Source organism: Amblyomma maculatum, chromosome 6 (assembly GCF_055883805.1).
Source record: "Amblyomma maculatum isolate TAMU_Amacu chromosome 6, ASM5588380v1, whole genome shotgun sequence".
In the NCBI taxonomy this organism is placed as follows: domain Eukaryota; kingdom Metazoa; phylum Arthropoda; class Arachnida; order Ixodida; family Ixodidae; genus Amblyomma; species Amblyomma maculatum.
The window spans coordinates 132,112,197-132,131,237 of NC_139349.1; the positions used below are offsets into that span (position 1 = coordinate 132,112,197).

A 19,041-nucleotide genomic window follows, 5' to 3' on the forward strand; every position below is an offset into this window, starting at 1 on the left:
AACCAGAAAAAAAATTTCAATATCTCCGCCACGATTATATCTTGCTGAGTAAGTAGAGTAAGTAAGTAGCGCGAGAGCCTTAGCTGGCAACGTTTCGGCACACAAACAGTATGACACACTTAATTTGAGGCGATAAATAAATCTCAAAGCAAGCAAGTGTACATTTGTCAAGGGACCATTTTCAAGTAGCGCTACTGCGCATGCGCGAAGCACCTGAGTGCGCGAAGCACATGCACCTACGTTCGACCCGACCACTCGACCTTACTCGCCAGTGTTTACCTCTCTCGCCCGATGGAAAGGAAAGGACAGAGGGAAAACGTTGTAGAAGGACAATACCCTCTCGTAAATACCCCTCGATTCAGGGTGTTTGTGGCGCCATCCTCGTAATTTTTCTGAACTGCGACATTTTAGTGCACATGAAATTTCATAGATGGCGCTACCTACTACGTTTATCACACGTGGCTCTGTTATTTTACTATTATTTGACTTTGTAGTTGATAATTATTACCGGTTGAATAAGGGAACGAAAGCCAGAACCTTTAAGTTATATTCGCCAGAAACAAACAGGCCATGGAGCATTTCAATCATGCTTAAAATATTTCATGAAGAGCTCGCGCGCTTCAAGTGAACCACGAAAAAATTAGCTGAAATCATCCTGACAGTGCACATTCCTCGAGAGTCGTAGAACAAAACCGATGCTTATCCTCTGACAGCGAGGTGCAAAGTTTTTCCACGCGAAATTTCAGCACAGATAAGAGCTTATTAGTTCAACAGTTTAGCATATACTTTAAGCCATTTTGCAAAAAACGCAAAGTTTGATCACAAATAACTTTTACACTAAATGAAGCAGACAGATGATATTTTCAGGAAAAAGCGAACTATCTACGACCTCCAACTGCGCAAAAAATCTCCGCAGCAGAATGCGTATCTTGAATGTTATTGTATGTATAATTACCTGTTTTATACACTTTTCACAGGCGCGTGGCTAATAAACTATGCGACACACAGTAATAAAAATGCTTAACTTTGTTCATTAACATCTAATATCAAAACATCTCAAACGGTGTTTTCCTAGGTGCAAAAGATTTTGCACAATTTTGTTTTTCCCGAGACAAGTAGAGCTGAAAAGCCGTTTCTTACCTTTGTGTTTTCCTTTACAGCTTAAACATCGGTGCAGCTATTTGTAAATCAAATGCACCATTAGAAAGCAGAGGAAATAAACTTTACAAATATATTAAAGTCACATTTATAAACTAAACTAGTGAGGCGCAGTAGGCGTATGAATATCGCCAAAAATGTCGTCTCTTCACCGCTGGAGTGGGACCGCCACCTTAATGTGGAGGTTGCATACGTGGTTACATCATGTTTTTGTTATGTGATATTTTGCCCGTCGCTATTATAAAACAATTCCTCAAATGAAAATATGTACAAAACACGTAAAATTAACTCGAATAAATATCTTATTACATAATGCGTTTGTGACGAAGAAATTTTTGCCCGCGAGGCTACGCACTCGGCCCTCAAAGTCTGTTTTGCGAACGCACTCCGACCTGAGTGCACACTTTGCCAAGTGCACTTATGTTACGCTGTTTAGCAGGGGTAGAGTGCACTTTTCGTAAGTGACACTCGCCGTCAGTGAACTTTATTTTGCGCGCTTGACAGGGGTATTAGTTACCAGCCTTGTAAACCGGTGTGTTGGGGCATAGGTTCTTCAACAAAAATTCAGCAACAACCTTGAGGAGGGTAGGGAAAGCCCATCGGAACGAAGACTTGGGCATAAAAACCACTCTGTACCATGCGCGAATACGACATAACGAGAGACACTTATGCGATTCTCCTCTTGACGAGCTTCAAGTGGCAAGCTGTCTTATCTCTGCTAATTCACAAAGATACTAAAAGGAAAATTGGCAGCAGCATCAATCAACGAATCAAATATGTACCCTGTAAAACGAAAATGGATTGCAAAATCAGCTGTGGTTTGCCTTATATGTATAGAATAGACGGAACATGCATCCACAAGCGTTTACAGGGGCACAGCAACTTCATGGGCTTTCACCATGGGCAAAGCTTGCCAAAACATTGCCTGATTTGCTATATAGAGATAATTGGCATGTAGGCATAATAGGCAAGAAGGCATGTGAAATTTAGAAAACCTTGCACGTAAGGGAATATGGCTCCGCAAAGTGCGTCAGTGAGACTCAAGCCCACCTGTACAAAAAGGAACTAAGCTTCCTTTGCTTCATTCAATTAAAAGTGTACAGTTGAGTGCGTAAAACGAGGAAAGGCTTGAGGCATTGCTTTAAAGAACTATAGACACCAAATTTTGGTAGTATTTTTTTTCTTGTTAATAATGCTTAAGTCATTCCTGTATATTGATCCGCACGCAGTTTTCACTTATGACCGCTAAATAATTTATAATTAAATTTTCTTTTCTCATCTGTTTCGGTGTCGATATCCGAGAGATGACTGTAACATCACAATCACATCTTCATGCGGGCCATGAGAAAACAGCAATATATAATCGCTCATTCTTCACTTGTAATGATTCCTGTTCTTGAGACAGGGTGGCTTTATCATTGTAGTGAGTTCAAATGACACAGCAATGAGTATATCGCTGTATTTTCATCCCTCGCGTGACCTAGACTTGACTTTGACGTCACAGCCATCGCTCGGTTGTTGAAAGCGAAACAGGTGAGAAAAGAAATTCTATTATAAATTATTCAGCAGTCGTAGGCGAATGTGACATGGTGATCCATGTACAATAATGTCCTAGGCATCATTACAAATGATAAAACACAAACCCAAAATTTTGGTGTCTATAGTCCTTTAAATAAACTAGTTGCAAGTCTGCGGTCATCCTGTCGACGTCTCTTTAGTACCCTGCTCTTCGCAGTGATGTTTCATGACGAGTTTTTCATATTTTATAAATTGCATAAAGATTAAATTACGTAATTCCAACTATGGACTCTTGCAGAATACCAACTACTTTGTAGGCTCAGGGATATATGATTTTTTTTTTCGGTAGAACATATTGGTACCTATTTTTAAGATAATTGCACATCTGAGTTGGTGCTACTGCACATATAGTGTATCCACATATAGTGTAGTTCATCCAGCTTGGCAAAAAGCACCTCATGAGTAACAGAATCAAAAGCGCTTCAAAGATCAAGGAAGAGTCCTGGTAAACAACTTTTTTTTTCCTTAGTTTGATTAATACATGCGATGTATTTCATTTGCGCCTTCTCAGTGGACTAATTTTTACGAAATCCATATTAACTAAGCCGCAGGTATAGTATAATGTTATGCTTATCAAGGAAAATTTTCAGTCGTCTTAATTATGCAGTTAATAATACAGATTAAAGAAGTGCTTAGTACATCAGCAACATATTACAAGGGAACATGCCGTACTATCAAAGCCTGCAGCTGTTTTATTCAGACTTTTTAATATGCTTTCCACTTTCGACTTGGTGGCTAGGGCAAAAATTTTATCTGGCATAGGGGAATTTGACACAAAGTGAGCTCCAGATTCTGCAAAATCTGAATTTAATTCTGCTGCTCTACGAGATTGACTTGTGTCCCCATTGGTTGATGGTATTGTGATCATCAGAAGGTTTACGGTCGAGTATTAACTTCTTGCTAGATTTTTCTGGGGTCAGTCTTGTTACCAGGGTTTTCTCGTCTTCTTCGGTTTCTTTGTGGCTGTAACTTGAAACGATCTTCTATGAAAGCTCTTTAATGTCACTGCAAATAAAATACAAGCTTTATTGGCATTTATTTCATTCATAAAGTCTATGTCCACTATAAGGGATTTAAAATTTTTTGTGACATCATATTAATTTCTTTAGAAGGTGTGAACGCAGACTTGTAAATGCTGCTCTAGCCAACAGCAGAAGCAAGTCAAAGTACAGAAAGATAATCACTGATGTTTGATATCAGAACCAGCGAATGAATTGACGGAATGGGAATCTGTGATGTATACGTCTAACAGCATCTCACTATGAGTTGCAATGCATGTAGCATATAGCAGGCCATTAATGGCAGGGAAAAAAAAATAAAAAATCTTTGTTTTCAGAGAGTAGCCTATAAATAACAGCTACTGTTCGTGATTGCAGACCAATAGTGAAGAACTCAATAGACCAGTTGCAAAACCTAAAACCCAGCTTCCCTGTGCGGCAGAAATTCCTGTACAACGGTAGCATAGACTTACCTTGGGGTAATAGTTGGGTGCAGTGCGCATTGTCGGCCACTATTACCCTATCTGGTTGGGTTCCCCTATTCTAAATCTTCTTTCCTCACCCCCAGGATGACAGTGCTCCCTTCTTTATTCCCGTGTTAAGAATGCCCAGAAACCTGTTCTCTCACAATGGCCTGTGCGACGGGATGCTGTGTGGGCTGTAGTAGATGCATGCACTGCACCTAACTATTGTCCCTGAGGTCAAGTTCTGCCGTCATTGTGCATAAATTCATGCCTCACAGGGAAGCTGGCTTGAAGGTTTTGCAACTGGTCTATATTATTATTTACGAAGGTGAATTCCAGCATGGCATGATATACAAGCCGTTTCTTCACATACATAACCACACCTCCAGCATGACCAATCTCTCGAATGCAACCATAATATTTATGCCCATGAAAATGGCATAGATTAACAGTGCCTGTTAGCTGCATTCCAGAAAAAAGTAATGCATCAGGATCTAAATGTGTATTTTCGAAGAACTCGTGCGATGCATCATCTTCGTAGCGAATGCTCCTTGAATTCATATGAAAAAAAGGACAGGTACTTGCTGAAATTGCGACTGGAAAATGTTTTGTTAAATGATGCGTTAAATGAAATGAAGGAGGCTGTTGCAACCCAGAAGGTGAGCACTGTAGCCTTTTTGAACAATGCTAGACGTAAATAGAAAGCACAGGTTTTAGTTTGCAATTTCGTAAAGGTCATTCATGCTGGCTATATGGAGAGTAGGCAACATCTCATCTCTCATGGCAAACATTTGTCCTCAGGCAGGCCACACAAGCTTTCAGCTCATTTCTTTCTTCTTTTTGGGAGCTGATCCCAGAACCTGCATGTTTGAGTTTAAATACCGTTAAGTGTTATTAAGTGACAAAGAACACTGGGCAGGAACCTGACTACATACTTCTTGTCAGTTTGAGTTTTCTTAACCTTTGCCGGAAAGGCATTTCTCTTGTTTCATCACACGAAGCAAACTACTATGTTAAACTGGTCATGGTTAGGAGTGGCCACTCTCTGACGAGCATCGATGTTATCTTCAGCCATCTCTTCACTGACTAGCAAGCCAATCTTCTAAACAAGTGCCATAGCTCGACATACCTTCTATTTCTACCTACTAGTACTATTCTAGCTGTTCTAGTTGTTGACTCAGTTTCGCATTTCAGGATCTCAAGCTTTTGCTTCTGAGTAGTACTTCCTGTAGTTCGTCTCTAGAGGTCACTAACGGCTTCCTTGAACATTTCAGTACCAGCCAATACTTCCTGTATTGCTTTGAGTTCTGTCAGCTAAGTTGCTTTCTTGCTCATTGCAGCTAACCAGTGCACACAAGAACAGATATGTAGCAAACAGTGTTGGATGTCTAGCTCTGCAGCAGCGCACACTAAGATAAGTGCAAAAACCTGAGCTAAAGGGGGTGCATCCTATTTGCGGGAACAGAGATTAGGTGGCACAAATTCCAAGTGCACTGCTGCCAACCTGCCACAACAGCCAGCACCTTCGTGGAAAGAGTTCTTTTTAATGGTCCATGCAATTGCGTGTACCCACTGGCAGGGCTTCGTGCTGCTCGCTATGTTTCAAGGGGCAGAATGAAGGGGCTGAAACTGTACCTGGATAGCATCATTTAGTCGTATTTTGTTTCATTTGCTAAAAAGAGCCGCAAAGTCCTTCTCTCGCAAAAACTTTTTTTTTTCTTTTCTTCTTTATAGAGTCAGTAGCAAACTTAACTCTCTCGGGTGTCAGGTTTGTGAAAGAAGTTGTCTACACTAGCACCGTGGGGTCTCCTTCACAAAGCTTCTCTTCCCCACCTCGGGATAATGCAGATTTTCACTTTCTAATGTAAAGCAGTTTTCCTTCATCTGCGGAGAGTGCAGATTTTGTTGATAACTGAGGTCTGAGTTAGTGTGCTTACCTATCTGTTCCAGCCTAGCCCACTGCTTGGTGAACTGCTTCTCGATCTGTACAGCAGAGCTGGACTTCGCCAGAATTTTGTGGTGCCATCTTTAGTGGAATGCCCAGGCAAAGTTTGGTTATCAGCAGTGCAGCTTAAAATGCTTTTGTGTCAGATCTTTACAACGTGCAGCATTGTACAGGACCCTTAGAAGCTCTGTAGTATTCATTGTACCTATAATTCACTTTACCTTTTTTCACTGGGTGGGTTACCTGTGTGTTTGACATCATTCCTGTGGTGTGGATTGAGTGTTCCTCTCAAATTAGCCAGTTGAATTTGCCATGTTTTTTGCGTCTTGCTAATTGAAATAAAAGCCTGCCATATTTTAAGGTCTTAGGTACTTGTTCGGTTTTCATTTCCTGCTTTATGGTTAAGCCCCTTAACTTTCTGCAGTGGAAAATTTTCAAATTCTGCAAAATTCTGCGGGAGATTTTTTTTTTACAGTGTGAATTATTCTTTTTATTTTTTTCTTGACTTTTCAAGGTAGCTAAAATACCGTCACCAGGCTTGAATCAGCTCGAAAAAGCCAGCTTTTGTATAGGAAAAGGTTTAGTTTGGTTTATAGGTTTTGATGTCCCAGAACGACTCTGGCTATGAGATACATTGTAGTAGAGGGCTACGGAGTAATTTCGACCACCTGGGGTTCTTAATATGCACTGACATCATACAGCACACGGGCAGGGCTTTTCGCCTTCGTTGAAAACCGGCCTCTGTGATCCGATCCCGCCGCCTTAGGCACAGCAGTCAAGCACCCAAACCACTGCGCCACCCCAGCGGGGTACAAAGGAAGAGGTGGTAATGGATTTTAAAAGGTCATACTGTTCATAGAGGACGAGGAAAAACCGTGTCTGATAGAGAAAGCAAAGGGCAAATGAGCACAGGTCTGGGCAGCTGCTACGTGGAAAGCTGCGTGCATTATTAGAGGCACAGGTTTGCTCTCTTGTGTCACATGCATCTAAAGCTTCGCTCTTAGTCTTAAATAATGTTGACATATCCACAGCCTGTGCACTTTAGCATTCATTCTGCGTTTTTTGAGGTGGTCCTTGGCTATAGTTTGCCTGAACAGTTCAAGGTAATGTTGAAATAATAGAAACATTTGGTTTAATGTTCTTTCGGGCATTCAACCTTCTCCTCATGCTATATTCACACAAGTATTGTAAACTACAATTTTTTTTTTTTTTTCACTAACAGTAACTATATGCTGAGTCTACCACGAGGAAGGCCGGTCTGGACGAGTCTTCAGCTGGAGTGAAGATTGCTGGAAAACGTATCAACAACCTTAGATATGCGGATGATACCACTTTAATGGCAGAAAGTGAAGTGGAACTCGAGACTTCTGATGCGCGTACAAGAAGAGAGTGAGAAGTTTGGGCTTAAACTGAACATTAAAAAGACAAAGATCATGGCATCTTGCCCTATCAAGTCTCCGAGCATCAAGGGACAAGAAGTGGAAGCTGTGACAGACTTTCTCTTCTTGGGCTCCAAGATTACCCCGGAAGGAGACTGCAGCCATGAAATTAGGAGACGCCTGCTTCTGGGAAAGAGAGCCATGGCTAGCCTTGACCGCCTAGTAAAGAGCAGAGACATTAGTCTGCCAACCAAGATCCGTATAACTCGTGCTATGGTCTTTCCAGTTGTGATGTATGGATGCGAGAGTTGGACTGTGAAGAAGGCTGACTGCCGAAGAATTGACGCGTTTGAATTGTGGTGCTGGCGGAGACTCTTGAGAGTTCCTTGGACTGCCAGGAGATCAAATCAGTCGATATTGTCGACCATAAACCCTGGAGGGTCAAATTCTAAAGTTAAAGCTCAGCTACTTTGGTCATATGATGAGAAGAGAGGAGTCGCTGGAGGAAGATTTGATGTTGGGAAAGGTTGAGGGTCACCGGAGAAGGGGTAGACAGCGAACGCGATGGTTAGATGGCATCCTCGAGGCGCTGCAGATGAAGTTATGTGATGTTAGGAACATAGTGAGAGACCGGAAAGCGTGGCGTGATATGGTCCATAGGGTCACGAAGAGTCGGACACGACTGTACTGAACTGAACTATAAAGATATGGCTGCTGACGCAGTAAGGATGGTTCCAATCATAAAGCCGCAGTTCACTTTCTTGAATTATTCTGCATTACATGTGGTGACGTAAAGTTCTCCGGTATTCCAACAACTTCCCAACACTTCTAGTCCTTGAGTAATATTCAGTCCAGGCTGCAAAGGGCCACTGTTGAACTCTGGCACAGTGTAGGCCTCGGCGCACAGGAACCGCACACTTGCGATGATGCATTGCGCAAACTGACATGCTGTATTTCCAAAACTTCCCAATTCCTATGCCAGTGAACATTTCGTACCATATTTTCAACCAAACTAGGCAGCCCAAGAATGCAGTGGCACATGCTCTTCAGAGGCGTCCCTCCAATCATTAGTGCTGACCAGTTCTCATGGGGTTAATTATAATTAAGTACTTCACCGTTAACCTCTTATCACACACACACACACCTGCCATTTGCCTGGGATTTTTCGCTAGGCAGTTAAAGGGCCACTGAGCAGGGTCTAGAAATCAGAAACAGTTAAGGCCATTGCTTCAGTCAGGTGCTGCAGAGAGCCTCTGCAAAACACTGCAGCGATTACACACTCTGAAAATCGGCAAAGATTCAAATCTCAGCCCTGTCACACTCCCCGTCGAGAGCCAAACCTCCTCACACTCTACGCTGGCGTCCGAGCTAAGCGCCTCGGAGAAACATCGAGCATCCATCGGTCCCTCTTTCTGGCCGACTGGTGAAGGGCAGACGTAAACCACTCATTGAACACGTGCATTCCAACGATCAAGTGCCCATCGATCAGGTGAAGGCAGAGACGTCATGCCCCGTTGTTGCGTCACTGTGCAGAAGTGTGTCCACATACGGTTTGATTTGTTGGACCATTCTTTCCCAATGGGCACTTGTGGTGGAGTCCGCTGGGGCGATCGCGAACTTTCTGATCCGTTCGCAGCAGCTCAAACCGAGCCTGCTCTGTGATGTGCTGGTTTTTCTCCTTAGCAGACAGATGCGACCCTACATGTGAGCAAAAGTGAAAGGGGAGAAAGATATAGACCGTTTTAGTTTCGATGCCTGGGTGCAGCCATCTTAGTTTGATGGTGGCGCCCTGTATGAGCCAAACTGGGAAAGTCCGCTCCGGCTCCTCTTGACGCCATCTTGGGCTGTGCTGTGCGTGTTGATGCTGCGATACGGCTACTTCGCGGTGCTCGTGAAAGCTATCCGACATCTTGGCGCTATTTGTGCTTTGTTTGAGCGCGCAAGCAAACCATATACCATCCGTTTGACATGGCGGCAGCTGTTGGAAACAGCACTAGCGGCCGGGGTGACTGCAAAGGACTGCGCTCCACTTCCACACTGAGGGTGTATCTGTTGTACCTTTCACGATACGTGTATTTTTAATTATATTTTATAATCACAATGGTAACTGTACACACAAATACACAGCAAATGAACCATACGGGCAGCTACTGAACGCGAAATGAAGATATTACGAAAGACGCTTTGTCGCCTCATTGATTTAAAGTGAAGTGTGACCCATTTCGATATGTAATCGAGCCGTCCTGCTTTAACAATGTATACTTTCAAGTTAAACCACGGTTCAAGACCAGCACATTAAAGAAGTAGTGTCTAAAGTACCATCCGTCGACGTTTTTATGCAGCCTTGGTGTTCGTCCTGCGGCGCAACATCGTATACACCCATCCCGTACGTCGTAGCAGCATCTTTTGCACGACGTATTGTTGAGCAAAACGTTGAAAAACGTGCACTCTCAGCTGCACCATGAACGAAGACGACAAATTCGCAGCAAATACAGCAGCGCTTACTAAATCGGCGCCGCCCGCTGGAGGGGCGGACTACGGCATTCTCGTCAAGCACTACTCCCTAGTCGTCGCTAGGCCTAAATTGTTTTGCATCGAAGGCAGATCCAACGATGCATTGTAATTGCTCAACGCTAGAGTAAATGGTCTCTAATAGTACTGCCTTACTGCCGATCCCATAGTATCAGTAGAAAAAATATGTACATTTCGGCGACGCCTTAGCAGCGGAGCCAGCGTGCAGACGATGACCCGCGCGCCACACCAGTGGCAATGTGTTGCGTAATTTATTTGTATTGCAATTATCAATAACACGGTACAAGTCAAAATTCCGCAAGACAGATTTTTTTTTTTTTTTTTTTTTTTACTGTCGGCGTATTGTCGGCTCTTCTTGCGCTGGCAGAAGAGATCCACTGTATCGTTGGCGCGGAGGGCTTGCGGGAGGCACGGCTTGCTCGGCGTGCGTGTTTACTACGGCCCTACGGCGAATGAAGTAAAATGGGCATCATATTCGTGAGTCCGTCATTGGTACTAAGTCTATCGTGCTTACACACAAACGTTCATAAGCGAATTAAATCAGGATAGACTGGAAAGTGGTGAAGCAGAAACATATCACAGCCGCACTCGGACTGTCGTTGCATGCTTCCCGCATATGCTCTCGGCAATCATCTTGCAATTTCTGTGATTGTTTGTGCAGTCCATGAACACGTTTTGCGGTCTCTATGACATTAACACTAAAATGGGCGCTAATAAAGGTATTTAAGTCTCTCAAATGGCAATATACCGAGGTGCAAGGCCGCCGCTCTGCTATGCATGAAGCGTGCGAACGCACAGCCCACTCGGTACTGGCAACAATGGGCCGGCACAAGGAATCTGGTTAGAGAGTATTTTCCTCCTCTCCTGCTTGCTCTCAGTAAAACGGTCTATACCTCGCAAGGTGGGCGCCATTTTACCATGCCTCCTGCCACTATAGGAGGGGGGGGAGGGAGACAAATTTCTCTTCGATAAGCTAAGTGACAAAGCAGGAGAGTGAGAAACCTTGAGGATGGGACGGTAAGAAAGGAGGAAGCGATATTGATTGTGATGGCTGTAACTCTGCTGTCATTTAGCATTTTAAAACTATTTTTGTTGCCATGCATTCCAGGGATAATGCCTCACAGTCACAGAGGTATAAAATATATAAAACTGGAGGACGGTCAGTGACCTTTAAACTGCAGGTTTCAATTGTACTAAGTTCATCGTTTAGCCACTATGAAGCCCATCAAGTGGTGTCAACAAACGAGTGTTGTGGCCCAGTTGTACCATTGAGTATGGCTGAGAGAGTAACTGTTGAAGCTTTATTACAATGATATCAAATGTTGTGCAGGGTCTCGGAGCACCAGAAGAAAAACCTCATGTCTCCGAAGAACCTGAGCACAGTATTTTCGCCAACCGTTATGCGCACACCGGATATCATGGGCATGGGCCTGGACCAGATGAGTGCCTGGCACACCGAGAGTGCCGTCGTCGAGCTGCTCATCAGCTACAACCGGACAGTGTTTGTCCAGTAGTCAGCCACAGCTCTCAAGGCCGCAGCGTGTCACGTGCCTGCCGCCACCACCAAAGAGGGGCCATCAGCCCATGCTCTTGTCAAGCTAATCAAACTTGCACATGGTCGCATTCACAAACCCCGGTCTTTTTTTTTTTTTTTTTTTTTTTTTTTTTCTCTCTATTTTCCCACTTGACATACTTTTATATGAAAAAGCGAGGAAACACTATTGAAGGACGCTGCACGCTTGTGTGGAGGATTGATGTGCCGATAGCTTGTACATGTCTGGACTTGTGTGTGGGTGAAAGGGATGCATATGCTTGCATATGAAAAAGCGAGGACACAATAGTGAAGGATGCCACGTTCATTGATGTACTGATGATTGCTTATACATGCCTGGATATGTCAGGAATGTGTGCAAGGCAGCGTGGACATATTCTTTTTCTTAAGAGTTTTAGATCATGCATTTTTCTTCGTCGTATAAGAGCGCAGTTAACATAGCCTTCAAGCTCAAGCTCCTTGATATTGATATTTGAGCAAGAAAATTATTTGTACTCTACTCTAGTTTGACAAACAAGTTGTTCACAAGCAATGTTTCAGAAAGTGGCAAATACATGCTTTTATTCTTTCTTAGTTAGGTTGACTGTGGTTTTTCAGAGAGTATTTTGAAGGCAGTTGGCTTGGGTATATATTTAAGACTCCGCATTTCAATAACAGTGTAGTTCAATTTTATATTTGTTAATGTAGTAGCAACTTCTTTTACATATGCTTCGTCAGTTAGTATTTGTGTCTTCCTGGCCTTTATTTTGTATTTATAGTACATGTTTACGCCGAAACACCTTCTTTCATGACCTTTTTTTGTGTACCTGGCAATTATTGCCAACATTTAACTTGCTCATTTATGACTGAAGCAACAAAGTTCCTTCACTAGAGGCTTTTTAGCATTGCGCAACCGTTTACCGTCTACCGCATACTAACACTTGCGCGGTAGCAGTAGGTGACAGCTATAAGCGGTAGCGCTGAACTAAACGTTTATACTATCCCTGACAAAATGCAGCAGAACCTTGTTGATGGGGTTGACACAATTTCCTAGTTTGTGTGCTCAATACAAAGGGTGGTAAAAATCTTCCATATAGCTTTCTTTTTTTTTTTTTTTTTTGCTTTTTTTCTCCTGGTTTATATGTTTATAACACAATCTCCCAGCTACTATGTTCAAACTTTCCACGGATTGTGGTTGTTTCATAGTATAAGTTTAGCGATAATCTGCACATATTCCAGCATAAGGGCAGGCCAAACCCAGGAGAGCATGACATGAGCTAGAAAAAAGTGGCACTCTCCAACCGTGGCGGCTTCTCTGCAGCGCACTGTTGTAGGAGGGCTAAACGTAACATGCAAAGGCAGTTCCCGCAGAGGCACGATGTGAAGAGACGCAGTAATTTCTTTGAAATGCCTTACGGGAAAGGCGGCAAAGCATTTGGGAACAACTGTATATTTATTACGAGTGGGCCAGACTAGGGAAAGTCAGTGTAAGCAGCAAAAATGCAGCAACAGTCAGTCACCGTGACTGTGTCTTCACAATGCATTGGCATAAAAAAGAGCAAAGCATCAGGAAACGGCGAGGTCATTGCCGTCAAAGGCCCGGATGTGTTGCTAAATCTCTTCCACGCTAAGGACGATGCAATTTCAAGCTGAATTCTGCGAGAAATAAAACGGGCTCTTCATATCTTAAGTAGGGAAATGTATATCTACATTTTTATGAAGTGAAAGCGTCAAAAATATGCCTTTGTATCTATTAAACACCATTCAGTCTGGATCCTATGTTTTCCCAGATAATGTTCTTTTCCTGGCATTTCTTTTTTTAATGTATCAACAGGGTTGTACTGTACTAAATATGAGTCTTTTGCACATGCTTTCCACTTGGGGACAGAAGATTGGAGCTGCTGTGAAGAGGGTTTCTTGCTCGATCGAGGGAGTCCTTGATAATACTATCTATGAATGAAGCGATTCTTGAGGGCTTGAGTTTGCCTTTTTTTGCAAGGCCACTTTGTGCATGCATGCCTCTCCCCTGGCTGAAAACAAACCACCAACCCCAGCTGCACATGCGCAGTTCTTAGCCTCCACAATCTGCGCAGCCGTAGCCGATCTGAGGCCATGTGTAGTTAATATTCGTGAAAGGCGTATACGATAGCTATCAAAAACACACAGCGTCATTTCGCTGGCAGCTGCGTCTCCGAAGGGTGTTTTCAACCACTAGCAGACAAATTTTCAACCACTCCCAGAAGGCGCCAAGTTTTGTGAAAAAGGCGGATTACTATTGTCGCCGTTTGTGAGCATCTTAATTAAGGCAGCCTTTCCTGTCACTGAAGGGAAAAAAGAGCTATTACCAGAAGGTACTCACTGTCTGCCTCACACTAATAACATAGCGAGGAGGAAGGAAGGACATGTGCTAATGCTATCCAAATGTGACATAGCTTCGTCTTTTGTCCCTGGCTTATTTGACGCTTTTATTTTTTTACTAGCGTATACCACTTTCGAGGTTCTGAGTTGCTGCGTTATTGTGTGGGCACTCAGTCTAGGTACAGCTGACAATAACTTCCCAAAGTCCAAAAATTATATTCTCTTACTGGAGAATCGACATCTGGCTTTCGTTTCACATTCTCCGTATGGCAGTTCTACCTTTTGAATGCAGAAGGCTGTTGCCCATCACTTTTCTTTTTTCTGTGTGCTCCAACTAGTTTTTCTTCTTTTTACGTCTGCAAAGACAACTTTCGAACTATGCAGAATTTGCAGTTTCTGTGTAAATGTAAAGAGTTTCTTACAGCAAAAGTTTGACTAGAGTAACAGATCAGCATCTCTGTACAAAAAGGCAGTTGATCTGCAGGAAGCCTGATGAGGCTGAATTGAATGTCAAAATTGAATGTTGAAATTTATTCCACATGCGATAAATTTTGTAGTACTAGCATTTTCATTTAGTTAAGCTTAACCAGACAACAGCGAGTCATTCTTTCAGTCTTACCATACTCCGTGAAAAATTTTACGACAGTAAATAAGCTAAAGAACCGAAATATGCACCAACTTCCTGCAGTGGAAAAATGACCTCCACTTGCAGTTGAGGTATCTCTATGTTGAATGCCAAAGGAGGCTTTTTTTATTTATTTTTTTTATAACAAATCATCTATGCACACCTTGTTATAAGTGTCCACAGATGGAGCCAGCTGTGCCAGTGAGTGAATGAAAGCGCCATGGAGTGTGCAACACAGCAGGCACACCATTGTGTGGCTGATCTAGTGTGTGCTGTCCCCTGTAGCCTATCTTTTATATCCAAAAAAAGCTGTTGCCGAATGCAGCAATGAGCCGAATCGGCATTAACATCATGAATTAGGCATTGAACAGCTACGGAGTTTTCTTTTGTGTGTTGCTTTTATCTGTCATTTGAATTTCTGCCTGCATTAATAATGTCAAGTGAACTTTGCTGTGTCTGCATGCATTTTTTTTCCCTGATGACCTCAAAATGAGTTTTTCATTAGAGGAACTTGTGCTGAACCTTGGAACGAAGGGAGTTAGCTTCTTTGTGTCTGCGTATCCAAACTTGGCTACAATCTGCAGCGTAGAGTTTGCTGTTAGAAACACAAGTTATCTGTATGCGTTCGTCGACTATGACAGTAAGTGAGGTTACATATTTACTTCCGTATTTTTCTGTGCACTAGAAGTTTTGTATGAAAGTGTTGTTGCCGTTATGTTGCCCATCACTCCGGTGGTATGGAGGAAGTCAAGTGGATGCTAGTAGCTTATTTCGCTGTGGGAATCTCAAGCAAAGATTTTTTAAAAACCAAATTGTGATATTTAAATTGAGAGTGCTCGGCTCATGTTATCGACGAAGAAATACTCTTTTTCGCAGGTGCTTCCTACTGTGTGCTATCAATGTGGAGCAAAAATATTGAGGGAAAATGAGACCCGTAGATGAAAGGATGTCAAGGGGGCATTCTTGTTAGTGGTGCCACTTACTGGTAGGGCAAAAAATCAAGCTTCTCATACTGTAGTTAAATATTGAGCTGATGGCAAAACAAATTTCCATGCAGAGCAGAAATTTCCCGAGCGTCTGTCCTCGATAGCAGATTGATGCATCAAGCAACGGGGGGTAATTCTGGCTGTCAGGTTCTATTGCACCTCTTGAGCGAGGAGAATCATCCCAGTTATATTTGCTCCACTACTGTGAGGAACAGTTTTCTAAAAAGTGGCTTAGCACACTACTGTAGTACCAGAAAACAGTCTGTGTTGTCGTACACCCTAACAAACATGTTGGAGTTGTGCATTAAGGGTGTGAAGCGACAGTGTCACTGCTTTGTGTTCGTGCTTTCAGACTTTTCACAGGTGTGTTTAAACGCAAGAAACAACTGTACATTATTAGTGCACACAGTATGGAACTTTGTCACGCAGGCAGACACTTGGCAATGCGTGCGAATTATATTGAGGTGTGCAAATATAAGAATGGATGAAAGTGGCCACTGCATGAGTGAAACCACGGTGCCGCTTTCATTTTGCATTTTATTCAAAGCTGCGGTGAAGTTTTGATTGTTGAACAAGTGTATTTCTGAGAAATGTGTTCTCTGCCTTTGCCACTAATGTTCAAGATTTTTTTTTTTTTTTTTTGCAAACAGAGGGATGCAAGTTCTAGTTCTATGTAATCATGTTTGGTGGAATGAGACACTCCTTGAGTTCTGTTTTAAATATTTTATTTCTGTTACATAGTTATTTGCGCATTTATTATGTGTGACACGTGAAACATTGCTGGCGTGCATCTATATAAGTATTGCTGTGGTCTATATCTCTGGGAAGAGAGTTTTTAAGGTAAGATTGTAATAACTTATATTATTTGCTACACGGTATGGAGCCTTGCTTGGCATTTTCCATGCCGGTTGAAGCATTCCAATAAAAAGGTGTTTTTTTTTCTTTTGTACACGTCTGTCATGTATTCTCTGAACAAAGTCTGTGATCTTACCCGCACAAACACCGTCTACAGGTGATTCCAGATATATTAAATTATTGCTTACGTCGAACAGTTAAAAAAATCACCTAAGGAATTCCATGTAGAAGTACAGCTCTGTCGCAACACCCTGAACACGATCGTCAAGAACAAATCCGATGTTATGCTGAAGGCAGCACAGTCGAGTCACCCTGGAGCATGTCGTGTGCATGTTCCAACTTGTCTTTTTACTTCGTACACCTCGTTTTGGGGAGATGTGCCAGGAACATATTGACGGCTCATTGCTGACTGAAAAGGCCAAACTGTTGGCACTGGTTGGCAACAGCAATTCCCGAGTTGCTACACCCTCATCGGAAAGATTCTTTCGGGCAAAAGCGAGGTGACTAGTGCAACTGACACAGTAGTGTGGCCAATTATTTCCAACCGCTTTTTGCCGTCAATATATTCAACACAGATGAATTGGCACTGTTTTGGAAGAAGGCTCTGCACTTGAAGAGCTCTGCATGCCTTGGTAAAAACAACAGCAGAGTGTGCAGCTAGATTTCGCTAGCTGCAAATATGGATGGCTCATTCAAACTGCGGCCTTTTGTTACCGGAAAGAGCAGGTCACCACACCGTTTTAAGAATGCCAGAGGCCTCTCAACTTGATGTGCGTCCAATAAGAAAGCTTGGATGACACACAATCTTTTCGTCCAGTGGCTTCAGGCAGGAGATGCCGAACTGGAGAAATCTAGCAGCAGAGTGTCTTCTCAACAACTCTTCGACAATCATGTCGTCTGCACACTGACGCAGACGACCAGAGTTTCTGCCGCCAAACACAATGGAAAACCTTCAGCCTCTCAATCAAGGCACAGCAAAAGTGTTTAAGGCTGGATACAGATGACATGGTTAGATGGCATCCTCAAGACGCTGCAGATGAAGTTATGTGATGTTAGGAAGATAGTGAGAGACCGGAAAGCGTGGCGTGATATGGTCCATAGGGTCACAAAGAGTCGGACACGACTGAACTGAACTGAACAGATGACAGGTGCGGAGGATCCTAATCAATCTTCAGTTCAGAAACTCAAGCTGGACGTTCAGATGGTGGCTGATGCCTGGAACGTTCTTAGAATTGTAAACTGCTCCCGCAAAGCAGGCTTTGTGGTGGCTCCAGACAATGGGTGCCTGAACAGTGAATTTTGCGAGCCCTCGGCATTCACAGGCACCAGCTCAGGTGGCGTTACAACGCACAGTTTTTTTTAGCACTGATGACAGCGTGCAAGCCGTAGTGAATCACACCGATGCCAAGACTACGGCTGACATTACAGCACTTTAATGCAGCACACACAAAACAAAACAAAACAAATACACAGGAGGAAGACACTACAAGTGCTGACACAGCCAACTGAAACGTGCTTCTTTTTTCTTCTTCCTAAGCCAACAATTACAGGTATTTTTTACCAATAAATACCGGTAAAAATGCAAAGATTGTAATAAGAAGTAAGGTAAATCAATCTGTTTAGCATCGGATAAAGGAGGCTGAGCAACGTGCTGTCATTCGGGTTGCGTTTTCGGCACCAGAAAAACATGGCTGTCTATGCCTGAAAGTCTATCGCAGAGGACCTAAACGGTCGCTGTGCAGTCTAAGACACTAAACTCGATTTGTCCCTTACCAGAAAGGAGTGGTTTACGGCACTTTGCTTAAATGTGGCCACACATGTCGGTCAGACAGGCCGGTGTCACAATGAACGGCTCCGTGAGCATCCAAAATCAACGAGGACAGGTACGGGAAACAGTCTTCCAATTCCAGTCTTTCAAAGGAACGCGGCCTATTGCTGGAGCAGACATATTCTGTGAGTATATAAATAGAGAGTAGTGAGAAATCTGTGAAGCCTTTGTCACTCATATAGCATTTTCACTGGTACTATTTACTGGCTTAAGAAAAGAAAAAAAAACCTGTAATTAGCCATGTTTCAGTTGGCTGTGTCAGTTCCCGGTAATATTACTCACGTAATCATTGCCTATCAGTCTTAGCAGCGTTGAAAAGCTCGAAGATGCGTATTTTGAACCCTTATGCTTTTCTTTCCATTACATCTACAGGAATTGTATTTTCAGTGGGATCTGGGGCAATGTGGCATTACTTCCAATACAATGGCCGATTTCTTTGTGAAGTCAGCTCTTAATTGGCCTGTTGCTATGTTGTACCGAACATTAATGTATTTTGTTAAGTATATCTCGTTTTGAACGCTTTCAAATACTGCACCTCTTGCACCACAAGCCACTCCTTGCGACTACGGATTTTGAGCATTTAAATTTCCATTGAAATATTCGGTATTGTAGCTCTCGGCAGTGTGAGGTCTCCATGGCACTCATGCGTTGTAGAATTTTTGCCTTAATCCCTATTTATGTCACTCTGGATTCACGCCGTCGAATCTGTTCATCATGTGATGACGTGGAACCCGTTGAGCATTATATCCTCTCCTACCGCAGGTATGCTGCTCAGAAAATAAATTTTGAAATTCCTCTTGCTCG

At 42.9% G+C, this 19,041-nt stretch overlaps 1 protein-coding gene across 3 annotated transcripts in view; it reads left to right on the forward strand.

The window, feature by feature from the left end:
• LOC146186772 (N-chimaerin-like) overlaps positions 1-16,506 on the forward strand; it is a 63,806-nt gene extending 47,300 nt beyond the window's left edge. For 2 of the 3 annotated variants that reach the window (XM_084607391.1, XM_084607393.1), the window contains exon 13: positions 11,385-16,506. In XM_084607391.1, the coding sequence (XP_084463517.1) occupies positions 11,385-11,568 (184 nt within the window). In that variant the 3' untranslated portion in view covers positions 11,569-16,506. Of the gene's footprint in view, positions 1-7,365; positions 11,340-11,384 lie in introns of those variants that run through there. The other variant, XM_084607394.1, reaches the window with a different exon arrangement.
• The last annotated feature ends 2,535 nt before the right edge of the window (positions 16,507-19,041 follow it).